We start from the raw sequence: 11,835 nt of genomic DNA on the forward strand, positions 1-11,835 counted from the left end.
AGCTTTTTTTTATATAGCCACTCTCTCTCTCTCTCTCTTTCTCTTTCTCTTTCTCTTTCTTTCTCGCTTTCATGCGCGCCAAGCGCATTCCCTCCCACGAGTGCAACAGGCATAGTAGGCCTCCATCCAACCATACAGACACGCATACATGTGTGCGTGGGCACGTAGGTATTTGTACGGGTGCGGAAAGGTAGAAAGGAAAGGGTTCAGGTGGACAGCGTGGTGCCAATGGGGCTCATGGAATTATGCGCCGCAGTCCACAAGGGAACATTGTCGGTGATAATGGCATCGATCATAAACACTTGCGATTGCACGTAGGTAAACTGTTCATCGTTGTTCTTTTCCCCCCATGACCATATAAGTTGTTGGTGAGCATGCGCATAGGAGGCGATGGCTTTCCCACGGGAGCAATCAAACGTGGCCCAGTGCGCCTCGCGTGGATCGGAAATAACAACATGGCCGTCACCATCTTCATTAGCAAGATCGTCAGTGTTATTCTCGTTCATTTCATTTCTTTTCAACGCAGCCGCAGTCTTCAGTCCTGCTTTTTCAATCTCCAGTCGCAGGGAGGCGGGTTGCCGCGGCAGGCGGGGAACGCTGTGGTCGCTGGGGATTTTCATCTGCTCATTGGTACACAACGACGCGGCGAGGATGGAGACGCCAGAGAGATGCATGAAAACGGAAAACTGCAGGGCCCCCTCCACAAGCCCGAAGCAGCGGTAGTCCTTGAAATCCTCCGACAGCTGCGTATCGCAAAGAAACACAACGTCGAAGCGGCTTTGCTTCATCTTGAGAGCGAGGCAGACATCGGGCTCAAAGCTGCTGAAGATGACGTCGCGGGGCCGCTCCGTCGCGTCCCCCCGCTCATCCCGGACAAGCTGCCGCTGGTCGGCGAAGGCAAAAACGACGCGCAAAATGTCATCTACAAAGGCGTTTACCTCAAAGGCGTCCGTCTGCAGAAACAAGTTTCTATCCCCAATAGGTTGAAAAGGAAACTTCACCTCCAGATCAAAGCGCAGCGTCGGCGGGGTGCCCTCAAAGAGGTCCTGCAGCGTGCAAATGTGATTCGTCACATCCTCCTGTTGCGCCAGCATCTGCCGCTGGCGCAACCGCGACTTATTTTGGCCCCGCTCTTGCGTCCCGACGTTGCCCCACTTTTCCCTTGGCATGCACCCGCTAAACTCAGACTCCCCTGTGAGTGGTTCAATCTCACACTTCTGCATGCACTCCAGTCGCTGACGATTGCGGGAGACGCGGATGATTTGGTTCCAGTGCCGCAGAATCAAATTGCGCAGCGTGTTGTGCTCCTTCACATGCGAAAAGGTCTCCGTGGTCACCACATCCAGCTCCCGCTTTGTCAACTGATGCAGAGCGATGGGAACGGAGGCAAAGTTGAGCATATTTTGCGAGTTAATATGAAACATCTTCGGCGACGCCTGTTCAGGAGTCATGGAAACGCCCGACAACACGGACTTCATAAGGACGGTGGAACGGGCCTGCAGCGGCGGCTGGTGATGCCGGCCGTGATGCTGTTGCATTGGTACACTGTCCATGAGGAAGACGGGGCTGTTGCAAAAATCCAGCGAACCGTCTTTCGACACTCGGCGCTCTACGCGGCCGTTGCGGGTTCCGGCGCCGCGCTTCTTCCGTGCCTGCAGCTGAATGAGTGGATCGTGAAATACGACTGGAATGCGATCCCGTGTGAGCATCACGTCAAACTCCACCATGTCGCAACCTCGTCTATGGGCTGCGTTGATGGCCTCTAGGCTGTTCTCCGCCAGCTTCACGGTGAGGCGGTTCTTCTTCACAGGATTGGGTTTCGCTGAGGAGGGGGTGGAGTCGTCCAACAAATCAGATGGGTCCCTACGCGTATACGTCTTGCCGAGTCCACGGTGACCAACGGGTTTTTTTGTTGTTAAACGGCCCAGTGACGAAAGCGAGCGAATTACCTCAAGCGTAGTGCGCAGTGGATAGTAAAAGGGAAAGATAAACAGGTACTGGACGTAGACAGTGTGCCAGTAGGCCGTTGGAGTGCCACCAACGCCAGGGGCTGTGTCCATGAAGCAAAGCGGAATGGCAAGGGTGCCACTGGTGTGATGCTTAAACAGCGGGGGCTGCAGTACAGCAACACCCTTCACCCATCGTACACCCACCACCACCGCACGACTGACATGACTGCTGATGCTCGTCCCGCTGCTGTTGCTGCAGTTGGCATCTTCGCGTTCCATGCCCACGGTCTGATGACATGCGTTCCACTCCGCAGACGTGACTGTTAAGGAGAGGTCGGGGGCCAGCGAGGATGCCGTCAACTTGTTTGAGACCACGCTGCTGCCATCCCCAGCATTCACCCCATAAATAGGTACTGGCATCATGGCCTCAATCTGCAGCCCACGCCCTTCTAGCGGTGCTACGTTAACCGTCGAGTGCCACACACGCATTGTAAACTGTGGGTCACCCGGGGTGAAGGGGCGCACGGGGTCAACGCCATGCAGTGGCTCCACACACCAGCCACGCCGCACAACGGCAGTGGTGGTGTTATCGCACGAGGTGTAGGAGTTCCCGTTCAATGGAGGGAGTTGCTGCTGCTGCCACGAGGGCCAATAATTACACGCGTGATCCGCGGATCCAAAGGAGGTCGCCGAAAGACTATCCCACCCCCCTACGTCTTTGCCTATGGAATAATGCTTGGTCCGCTGTAGGGATGCATCCCGCTCATTCTCAGTCTCCTTGGGCGGCTTCCGCCGCTTCGTGACCTGTTTCACGACTTGTTTCTGCTTTTCCATGGGAGCGGGCGTTGGCAGGTGTCCCTCGCGCCAGCAACTGCCATCGCAGCGCACGGGGTAAATGTCCTCAACCTCAAAGCAGGAGGAGGGCAACAGTGGGCCTTTGCCAGGCGTGTCGCCCATGTCCGACTGCCGCGCATATTCACGCTGCAGGTAAATCATAGTGTCGCGCATATGTGGTGGTAAACTTTCTAGCCATGTCTGGCGTTCAAAGCGCGTTCGTGGGTCATTCGCGTACAGTGTCAGTGAGAGGAGAGGCCCCGCCCTGGAGACAGGGTTCACCTTGTCTACCTCGCACAGTTGTGACAAGAACGGAAACTGCGTTGAGGCACGGGCAAAGTGTAACGTACGGTCCTGCAGGTTAATGTGAGCCCTCCAGCTGTTCCCATCGGCGTCGGCAAGAAGCGGCACGGTGTCCGGCCCCCAGTAGGTATTCTCCACGGCAACGATGGCGCCACCAGGCGTAATGCCGCGCGCGATGCAAGGAGTCTTAGCAAACGCCGTGGCAGAAGCCAAACCCGTCGTCGTCGCGGTCACTGCACGCAGTAGGGGTTCATCCACAATCACCAAACGGAACCGTAGTAGCCGCTCCGCAATGCAAGAGGCTGGCACACGCACTGACGCCGTAAAAAAAAGGAGGTTATCGTCTGTTCCACCATCATTTCTCTTCGTGTCCTCGTTATCCAACGACGGCAATGTTCTCTCAAGCAGAAGTGGTGTCGTCACCCCCCAGCTGCCCATCTCCCCCGCATCGCTCACGAGTGCCAGTCGCAGCTGCTCCATGCTTGGCGGGAGGTAGCGCTGCTGCTGCTCCTGCAGCTGCTCCTCGAAGAACGCTAGTGTCGCGTAGGGGCGGTTGCCTCGCGGCTGGGCCGCGCTGAAGCGTCTGAACTCGGCAGAAATAACATCGGCTCGAAGGCCGGAAAGGTGCACAACAATATTCACGGCGTCCGGCGCCGCAGACATGTTGGTAAGCCCCCTTTCCGCTCAAGATGCAGGGGTGCAAGAGACACAAGCATTGAAATCGCAACAACAACGAAGAAAAAGACAAAAAGAAAAAAGGGAAAACAAATACATAAATAGGAATGCAATACACGTGTGAAGTAGCCCACGCCTTCGCCTGGTATACTCCGCCGCTCCGTTCCACCCCTCTCCTTCGATGGTTTTGCAGTACCCCTTCAGGCTCACACACGCACACACTCGCAGGCATGCACACAGAAAAAAAAAAAGATAAAAAAAAAAAGGATAAAGCGAGGTGGCCGCCATGCCCAGCGCACACACTCCTCTCATAAATGCAGATCTCTTCTTCAAGAGGTGTTTGTTGCTCTTTTTTTTTATTTCGTTGTTGTTTTTTGTTTCTTCTCTGTTTCATTTGGTTTTGTTGTCGTCTTCGTTGGTGAACCTCTCTGTTTGGCGCGTCCTCCTCTTCCCCAGCCCCCTCCTGCAAGGCACAGAAAAGGGAGGCGTCGCACACGGCATTGAGGACAACACAAACACACACAGAAACACACACAAATACACAGAAACACACACACACACACACGCAGAAACCCACAAACAAAACAAAAAGGCGAGTTATGCAACTATTGCCCGCGTGCTACACACTCCCCCTGCCGCACCCAAGTCAGATAGATGCGCATCGTCACGAGAAGACTTCCAACACGGTTTCAGTGGGGGTGCGGCAGATGGGGCACAGCATCGCATCTGCCAGACGGTCCCTGTAGCGAAGACTACACGCACGACAGAGCACCAAGTGGCGGCATGGCAGGAGCACGATATTCCGCTCCGCCTCCGCGCAGAACACGCACATGCTGGCGGTGCCCGTATCATCGCCGTGGGAAACTAACGTCCACCTGTCGTTGTTGTCGTTGTTGCTGTTGTTGTCAGCGGCCAACGCCTCCGCAGTTCCCGTCGTCGGCCGTCCAACAAGGATGAACCCCATGTCTTCCTCCAACCCCGTCCGATCTACACTCGGCGTCTCGTACTGCATGGAAGTTGATGGAGTTGTGGAACACACAGGATCACCTTTCCGCGCCGCGGCAGCCTCACCTTTGCTGCTCTCACACAACGCGGATGTCGTACAATACTCCATCAGCAGTGACGTTGCCTTCTGCTGCAGCTCCACTAACACAGTAAGAAGGGAGCCGTGTTCTTTCCAACCCGCTAATGAGCTAAGCTTGCCACAGCAGACCTCTCCGCATGTGCTGTCAAAGATAATCTGTGAGAGAAACTCGTAGCTATTCCACGGTTCGAGGGTGTTGGTGGTGGCGTTTGTAAAGTAGACGCGTGGTGGGTTCTCAAAGTTGGAGTTTGCGTCAAACTGGACACGGAGCTGCAGCTTCATAATAAGATCGCCAGCCAGCATGGCCTCAATTTTGCTGTCCTTCGTTCGTGCGCCGTGGTCTTCAAGGGGCGGGCTGGAGGCGGCATTTATGACGACCTTACCAGCCGCATGGGCGTCTCTGCCACCGCCACCACCTCCACTTGAAGATGCAAGGGGGACAAACAGCGGCAGAAAACCTTCCACCCGAAAAGTAGCGCAGTCGTACGTCAAGGCCCCATCGCCGAATAAGGACAGTTCACGCATAATACGCAGCGTTGCCTCCCGCTGCCGCGGGTACAGGGAAAAGAGCGGGACGCCGTCCTGGACGGCTCTGCTTTCATTGCTGGATGAAGTCAGTGGCGGGATGCGCTCAAAGTTGTCGAGGACGGCGTATCGCACAAAGTCTAGCAGGTTTCGGTAGTACGCATCGACTGCACTTGGGATGATGGCAGCAGTGCAGGGATCAATGTACGTGGCGCGGCGGCTGATGAAGAGAGTCCCGAGTCGCTTGCGGTCAATGAGGGCCCGGTAGCGGGCAACAGGAGGGGGCCTCCCTGATTGACAGTCACTGTGAAAATCCTGCTGGGATCCCACGCTTTCGTCCCCCGCCGCATCGGTGGGCTTGCACAGAGTGATGATGACGGGGGTGTAGTACACACACTCCTTGAAGGTGTACGGCAGCAGGCCTCGTATCACGTACCTGTGGGTGTCTTCTATAAAATCAAAGCTGCCCCCGTACTGACGACGGAATTCCCGTAGATCTAACGGCAAATTCGTCTGTGTATTAAGGCTGCGCTCATTACGCGGCCTGCCGCAGTTTGCGTCGAGCCCGCCTTTCCCCGCGAGGTCATCGCGGTGGCCGTGTAGGGTGGACAGCAACGGGGATGGGGCTTGGGACTGTCTTCGTTTCTCCAGCCACATGTGCGACGTTTGACAACTGGCACCGCTCCCCTCGTCTTCATCATCGTCGAGCTTCACCTCGCGAATGAGGTCGCGCAGCGCCGTCTTCTCGATGGTAGCAGGAGTACCCAACGGCCGCGAGAGCGCCAACGATGAAGACTGCCTCGGAAGTTGAGGCGGATGCTGCGGCAGTGACTGCAGCACTGCACTACTTCCCGTCTCCTGCTTCAGTCTCGGTTGACCAGATGTTTCCTCGTAGGCTCGCAGCATGGCGACGCACTTCTCCTTGCTTTCCTTGTTTGCGTTCGCCGCTTCAGCGATGTCGCGTGGGTACTCCATAAACGCATTTGGCCTCAGTGGGGGGGAGCAGGAGAGAAGATACGAAAGTATGTCAACAGAACACTTGGATGCGGCAGTGTGCACGCATGTGTTGCCGATGCCCCCGCAAGGAATCCCCATATCGGCGTGGAACTCGCCAACAAGCATCTGCACCACCTCGAGACGGCAGCAATTAACAGCTGTACTCAGCAGCGTGTACATTGAGCCGGGTTTGGGGATGTTCACACGCTCTGGGTGCTTCCGTAGCCATTCACGCAGCGCCACCACATTGCCATTCGCCGCGTAATGAAATTCTACGTGGCTTACGCATTTATGCTGTTGATTTCCCTGGTTCATGCTTCTTCCTCCAAGCATCAATAACGGGTGCACCCCACCACACACACACACACACGCAAAGAGGAGTAGGGAAAAGAAAAAGAGAGATAATGCTGTCTCCGTCGCTGTGCGCACGCGCAAACCCATCACTATCGAATGCAAGGCAGAGGTGCAATGATAGTGCGTGGGTGCAGAAGCAGCAACCGTGATGGAGGAGCACATGCAGAAGACAAGAAGAAAAGGAAATGATGGTCATAAAAAAAAAAAAACATAATAATAATAATAATAACATGGCAATGCTACCATAAAGACCCCATCCATCCCTTCTTCGTGCCGTCACCCCACAACAGCGAGCTCGTGAAGGACGTGGCCGCAGTCTCCCTGCATTCCGCAGCTGGAGCCGGTAACGCGGCATCCATGCGGCGACTAAAGGCAGAAGCAGCAGTCCCCAGGGAGGATGTCGCCCCGCCTCTGCCTTCAATTCCACCTCGTGCCCTGGCGGTGAGGGACGTTCCCCCGGCAGTCGGGAGCAGGGAAGGGGCAGTCGCGGCTAGCGGAAGCAACGGAAAACGTTCTCGCTCTGTGGGCGTCGCAATAGCCCCATTGAGCGGCGGCAACGTGGACGGCCGCGTGCTCGCCGTGGCTCGGTTGACGTCGCTCCCGGCCGCGTTCCACACATCCGCGGCGGCCGCGGCGCACCAGGAGCCAAACGAGAGAGTTGTGGCCCGCAGCAGCTGCTCATTGGCGGAGATGAGGAGCGGGGAGGCGAGTGACCAGGTGACGGGGTCCACGCGCTGCTCAATCGCACGCAGCACCGCCGCCGTGGAGGACACGGCAAGCCGCCTCCGGTGGGACAAGAAGCCTGGTGATAAACTGCACATCAAAGTACAACTGCAACAGCGCCTCCTCCTTCTCGTCGTCATCGACGCCGCCGTCGCCGTCAGTGCCCCCGTCACGATTGCTGACGTCCGTCGCGTGGTCCGTCATCATCTGCAAATGCAGGGTTTGAGGGTTGCTCGCATCGCTGCTGCCGCCATGGCTGCCCGTATCCCCATTCATGTGTGTACGCCTGTCAGAGGTCAGGGTGGGCAGGACAAAGTTCAGTGCAGCCGCTGCCGTGCCGTCTAGCAACTCGCGTACAACAAGCGGAAATACCGTCTCGTGTAGACACCGTCCCACGCTAACCGTGTACAGGATATGCTGCAACGTTAACAGGAGCTCCGCCACGTGTGGAGTGAGCTGGATTGGGTACGCCACTGCCTGTCCCCCCGCTTCCACCGCCTTCTCCTCACTCCGCTCCTGCGGATTCAAATGGCGAGAGACATGATACCAGCATGCCGCATACTCCAGCGCGTAGCGCCGTGCCACCAGCGATGGCGCAACGGCATCAACTGTGGGGGCTGTGACGGCCGCCAATGCCTCCCTGTATGCCGTGCAGAGTCCACTCTCCCACTCCCGTCGCAGGAGCTGCACCCATGGCGTATGGCACGCAATGACCGTCTGACGCAGCTCCTGCACAAGTGTCCCTGCCGCGGCTGACACCGCTGGCGTCGCCTCCAACACGCGCAGCAGCACATCCACAAGCAACGAGAGACGATGAAAAAAGACGATCATCGCCGCATGGCATTCAAAGGACTCCCCCTGCTGCAGCGGTTGCTGAGGCTGCTGATGCTCCGCCGTTTCGCTCTGCATCATCGCCTGTACGCGCCCCAAAGCACCCGACATCCACGTCGTGATGAGACTCTGCACGGGTGTCTGCGCCGCGGCGCACAACTTCTCAGAGTTAGCAATGCGCTGCAGCATATGCAGCAACACGCTTCGCTCAGACACGGCGACCTGGTCCTCACCTTCACGCATTTCTGCATCCAAGCATGCTGGATACAACGAAATGAAGGAGGAGACGAATGCCTTTTTCTTTGCTTGCAGCTTATTGCCCTCCGTTCCCTGCGCATTAGGAGTACCCCCCTCCTCTCCTTCCTCAGCCACTTCCTCCTCTTCCTCAGCCTCGCCGCCGTCTACAAACAGCATCTCATCCACCACGTCAAGCGGCATGACACGCTTGCTTCCACCCATCGTCGCCGTAACGAGATCCGCCGACAGGCCTCCAGCTGGTGGCATGTCGGAAGTGAGGCTCCGAGCACCGCGTGCGTTCAGCTGAGATGCGCCCTCTGTCGTTCCCTCAACGGTCACCTTGGAATGTGTCCACATAGACTGCACCACCGCACGGGCGAGAAGCGCGCTCGTTGTGGTACCCTCTTCTCCACGAGTGCGGGTGCGCCCTTCCAAAGCCGAAGACGATACGAAAGACGCAGGTCTCTTTCCATCACTGCGGTGCACCGCAGCAATGAGCTGGCTCACAGAGAGTGAGCGGGACAGAAGCCGCTGGGACAAGTGCGACAACGTCATTGGCCGCGCCTTCGCAGAGGCGTCCACGCATGCAGGTGGTGGGGGCGCCTGTGACGGGGCTGGCAACGGTTCACGCTGGGGGCGGCAGCTCTCCATCTGGATGCATTGCAGCGTGGCGTTCCAGACGACGTCCGCCTTTCGCAGTGCCGTGCGGACAGCATTCACAAGGGCGCGCTCCGTCGTGTTGTGCACCGTCTCCGTCCACCACGCGATGTCGAAGAGCACCGCGCCCTGGCCGAGGTTTTGCCTGAGCCACTGCTGCAGTCGTGTGGCCTCCTGCAGTGCGAGTCGCTCCTGCATGGCCACAAAACGCGGGCTGCGCAGGAGACCAGCGTCCGCGACGCAACCCAACAGCCGTGACAGGGTCGCCTGCACGGCCGTCAGGTTCCGCCTCACCTCCGCCCACGCAGACGCCGCACGTTCGCTGTTGCTGCTGCCGGGATCCGACGCGGAGATCGGCTTTGCCAGCCGCCGTCGCTGCAGAAGCTGCGGGTCGAGAAGCTGCATCCCACACACCTGCCGCATCACCTCGCGAACGTACATCGTTCGCAGCCGCGAGCGCTTGTGCGCACTAGGCCCACCCGAAAGAGTGAGCGGCACGAGTGCGCTTGATCCACTCAATGAGGCCTCCCACGCCTCCTCCGGGGCACTGCGAAGCGAGTTGGACAAGACATCCCGTGTCACAGTAACGCCCACGCGTTTAGCCACTCGACCGCCAAGCTCCAATGCCTCTTTGCTCGCCTCATCCTCATCCTCCTGTTGCTGAGACAACAGCCGCCCTCGAAGTGTGAGAAGTGACTGCAGTGAACGCTGTTGCCGTTGGTAATCCACGTACCCATCGATATCCTCTCCCTTGTTCTCTACAACGGCGGCGGCAGCAGCAGAAGCAGCCCCGTCCTGCGGCAACGGGGCCTCGTTTCTGACGTCCCTTTCGGAGCCACAGAGCCGCGGCAGCACCGACGCCGCGTAGGCCACAAGGTGAAAAAACAGCTGCTGAGTGCGCTGTAGCAGATGCAAGGCAATGGCTGTGTCCTTCGCCCTTGAGTTTGCTTCACCGTTAAATCTACCAGATGTAGTGGTACCCGTATTACTGGTAGTCGTCGTTGTTGCTACTGCGGTTAGAGGAACTGTGTTGCCCAAATTTGTTGCCTCCGTGTTTGGTGGCGTCCATCTCTTCGAGAGCTGCGACGCCGCCTCGTCGTCCAGAAGCCACACCGGAAGCGTCAAAACCCCCCGCAACCACCCCACCGCACCAGATGACTGGCCCCCAACACTCACCGGCGCACCTGCACCACCGCGTCTTCCTCGTCGTGGCGGCATCCTTTCGGAGACTGCTTCAGAGATTAACTGCAGCTCCCCTTCAATCATGGCAGCCACGAGTGCAATGAGTTGTTGCAGGGCACTTGGTGCGGCTACGGCGTCTAGGACGCCCAGTGCCGCATGCGCCTCCGTCATGTGTGTCATTGCCGCTGCCATAACTTCACTCCCCTCCGCGAGGCTGTCCACCACCGTGCCTGTCGCCTGCCGCTGCATGTCGCTCCTACTGTCAGCGCCTCGCATCGTTTGTTTTGCCCCACCCGCCGAGTCCACTGTATGTCGCGCGGCATCATCCGCATCGTTGCGAAGTAAGTCACGAATTGCCTGTCGAATGCGATTCCCGTACGAATCCAGCAACAAACGTTGCTTTTCCTGATGCTTGTCGCGCACGTGAGCAACTAACGTGTTGCATGACTCCTCCATCGCCGTCACACTCTTCACGGTGAACGTCGTCTCACCCTCCAACCCATCCCGTAACTCCTGCCAGACGGTGGCCGCCTTCTGGACCTGCTGGGCCCCAAGCAGCCCCTCAATTGCAATGCAGCGCTGTTGAAATATTAGCCTCTCACACAAAGCTGATCTCGGTGCGTTTGTCCCGTTTGCATGCGCTGAAGCGTCCACAATTTCTTCCTCTTGGAATCCACACAGCGTCGCCGCGGGGGATGGAGTGCCGCCCACGCATCGCGAGGAGTTCTCTAGCTCCAACACCTCCAGAAGAGCCTGCGGCGACGGCGATGCAGACGATGTCAGCTGTTGCTCCATGTGCAGCTCCTTCTGCAGCTGCAGCAGCCTCTTGCAGGTCTGCTCCATCCCCACCACCTGATCACAGGCCGCAATGAGGTCGCGGTAACTCTGCCCCACAATATGCTTAAGCCGATCATCGCTCTCTTGTATGCCGCGGGTGATGGTGCTGAGGTAGTCGCGGACCTGCTCCACGGTGTTGTTTGTGAAGATGCGCCGCACCTCCTGCACCGCTTCCCCGGAGGACATTCCGCCCGCCTCAACGCTGCCCCCTGCAACCCTCGCCTTTTCTGCCTGTGCTCTCCTTCTCTATTCTTGTTGTTTTTGCTTTTCCTCCCCCCCCCTCCCCCTCCCCTGCGGTGGGCCTCGCGATCAGTCTACCTTGCTAGCTCTCGTTCCTGTCATGTGCAGTGGCGGCAACGCGAAGAGAAGTATGAGGTAGCCGCGATGAGAGTGCAGCAGCAGCAGCAGCAAGCCATGCGCTAGAGGCAGGGATCCCTGCCCATGCATCATTCCGCCGTCACAGAGAAACGCACACGCACGTCTTCTCCGCCCGGAGGCAGCCAAAACCGCACAACACAAAACACCGTAAAAAAAAGAAGACTTAACGCAAACAACCGCAGAAACAACAACAACAAAAAAAACAATAACGCACAGCCACATGCACAGAGAGAGAGAGAGGGAGCGGGGGGAGGGGGGGGGGTCAGGGGA

General features: G+C 57.8%; 3 protein-coding genes across 3 annotated transcripts, besides 8 other annotated features; all 3 read right to left on the reverse strand.

Moving 5' to 3' along the window:
• Positions 1-21: 21 nt before the first annotated feature.
• Positions 22-60: a microsatellite.
• Positions 61-206: 146 nt separating this feature from the next.
• On the reverse strand, positions 207-3,749 carry TraAM80_03320 (phosphoric diester hydrolase; the record flags this gene model as incomplete). Its single annotated transcript, XM_029380296.1, has 1 exon — positions 207-3,749. One exon carries the CDS (start codon positions 3,747-3,749, stop codon positions 207-209), a length of 3,543 nt encoding a protein of 1,180 aa, XP_029239775.1.
• A 72-nt stretch (positions 3,750-3,821) lies between these two features.
• Positions 3,822-3,863: a sequence feature (A-rich).
• A 138-nt stretch (positions 3,864-4,001) lies between these two features.
• Positions 4,002-4,026: a microsatellite.
• Positions 4,027-4,425: 399 nt separating this feature from the next.
• On the reverse strand, positions 4,426-6,681 carry TraAM80_03321 (uncharacterized protein; the record flags this gene model as incomplete). The annotated part of the gene is made up of 1 exon (XM_029380297.1): positions 4,426-6,681. The coding sequence occupies one exon, from the start codon at positions 6,679-6,681 to the stop codon at positions 4,426-4,428; it is 2,256 nt and encodes a 751-aa protein (XP_029239776.1).
• A 35-nt stretch (positions 6,682-6,716) lies between these two features.
• Positions 6,717-6,739: a microsatellite.
• Positions 6,740-6,914: 175 nt separating this feature from the next.
• Positions 6,915-6,949: a microsatellite.
• A 509-nt stretch (positions 6,950-7,458) lies between these two features.
• TraAM80_03322 (uncharacterized protein) lies at positions 7,459-11,373 on the reverse strand (the record flags this gene model as incomplete). The annotated part of the gene is made up of 1 exon (XM_029380298.1): positions 7,459-11,373. The coding sequence occupies one exon, from the start codon at positions 11,371-11,373 to the stop codon at positions 7,459-7,461; it is 3,915 nt and encodes a 1,304-aa protein (XP_029239777.1).
• Positions 11,374-11,579: 206 nt separating this feature from the next.
• Positions 11,580-11,597: a microsatellite.
• A 139-nt stretch (positions 11,598-11,736) lies between these two features.
• Positions 11,737-11,775: a microsatellite.
• A 16-nt stretch (positions 11,776-11,791) lies between these two features.
• Positions 11,792-11,827: a sequence feature (G-rich).
• Positions 11,828-11,835: the final 8 nt, after the last annotated feature.

This window comes from Trypanosoma rangeli (genome assembly GCF_003719475.1).
Source record: "Trypanosoma rangeli strain AM80 chromosome Unknown Tra_15.4_contig_00086, whole genome shotgun sequence".
In the NCBI taxonomy this organism is placed as follows: Eukaryota; Euglenozoa; class Kinetoplastea; order Trypanosomatida; family Trypanosomatidae; genus Trypanosoma; species Trypanosoma rangeli.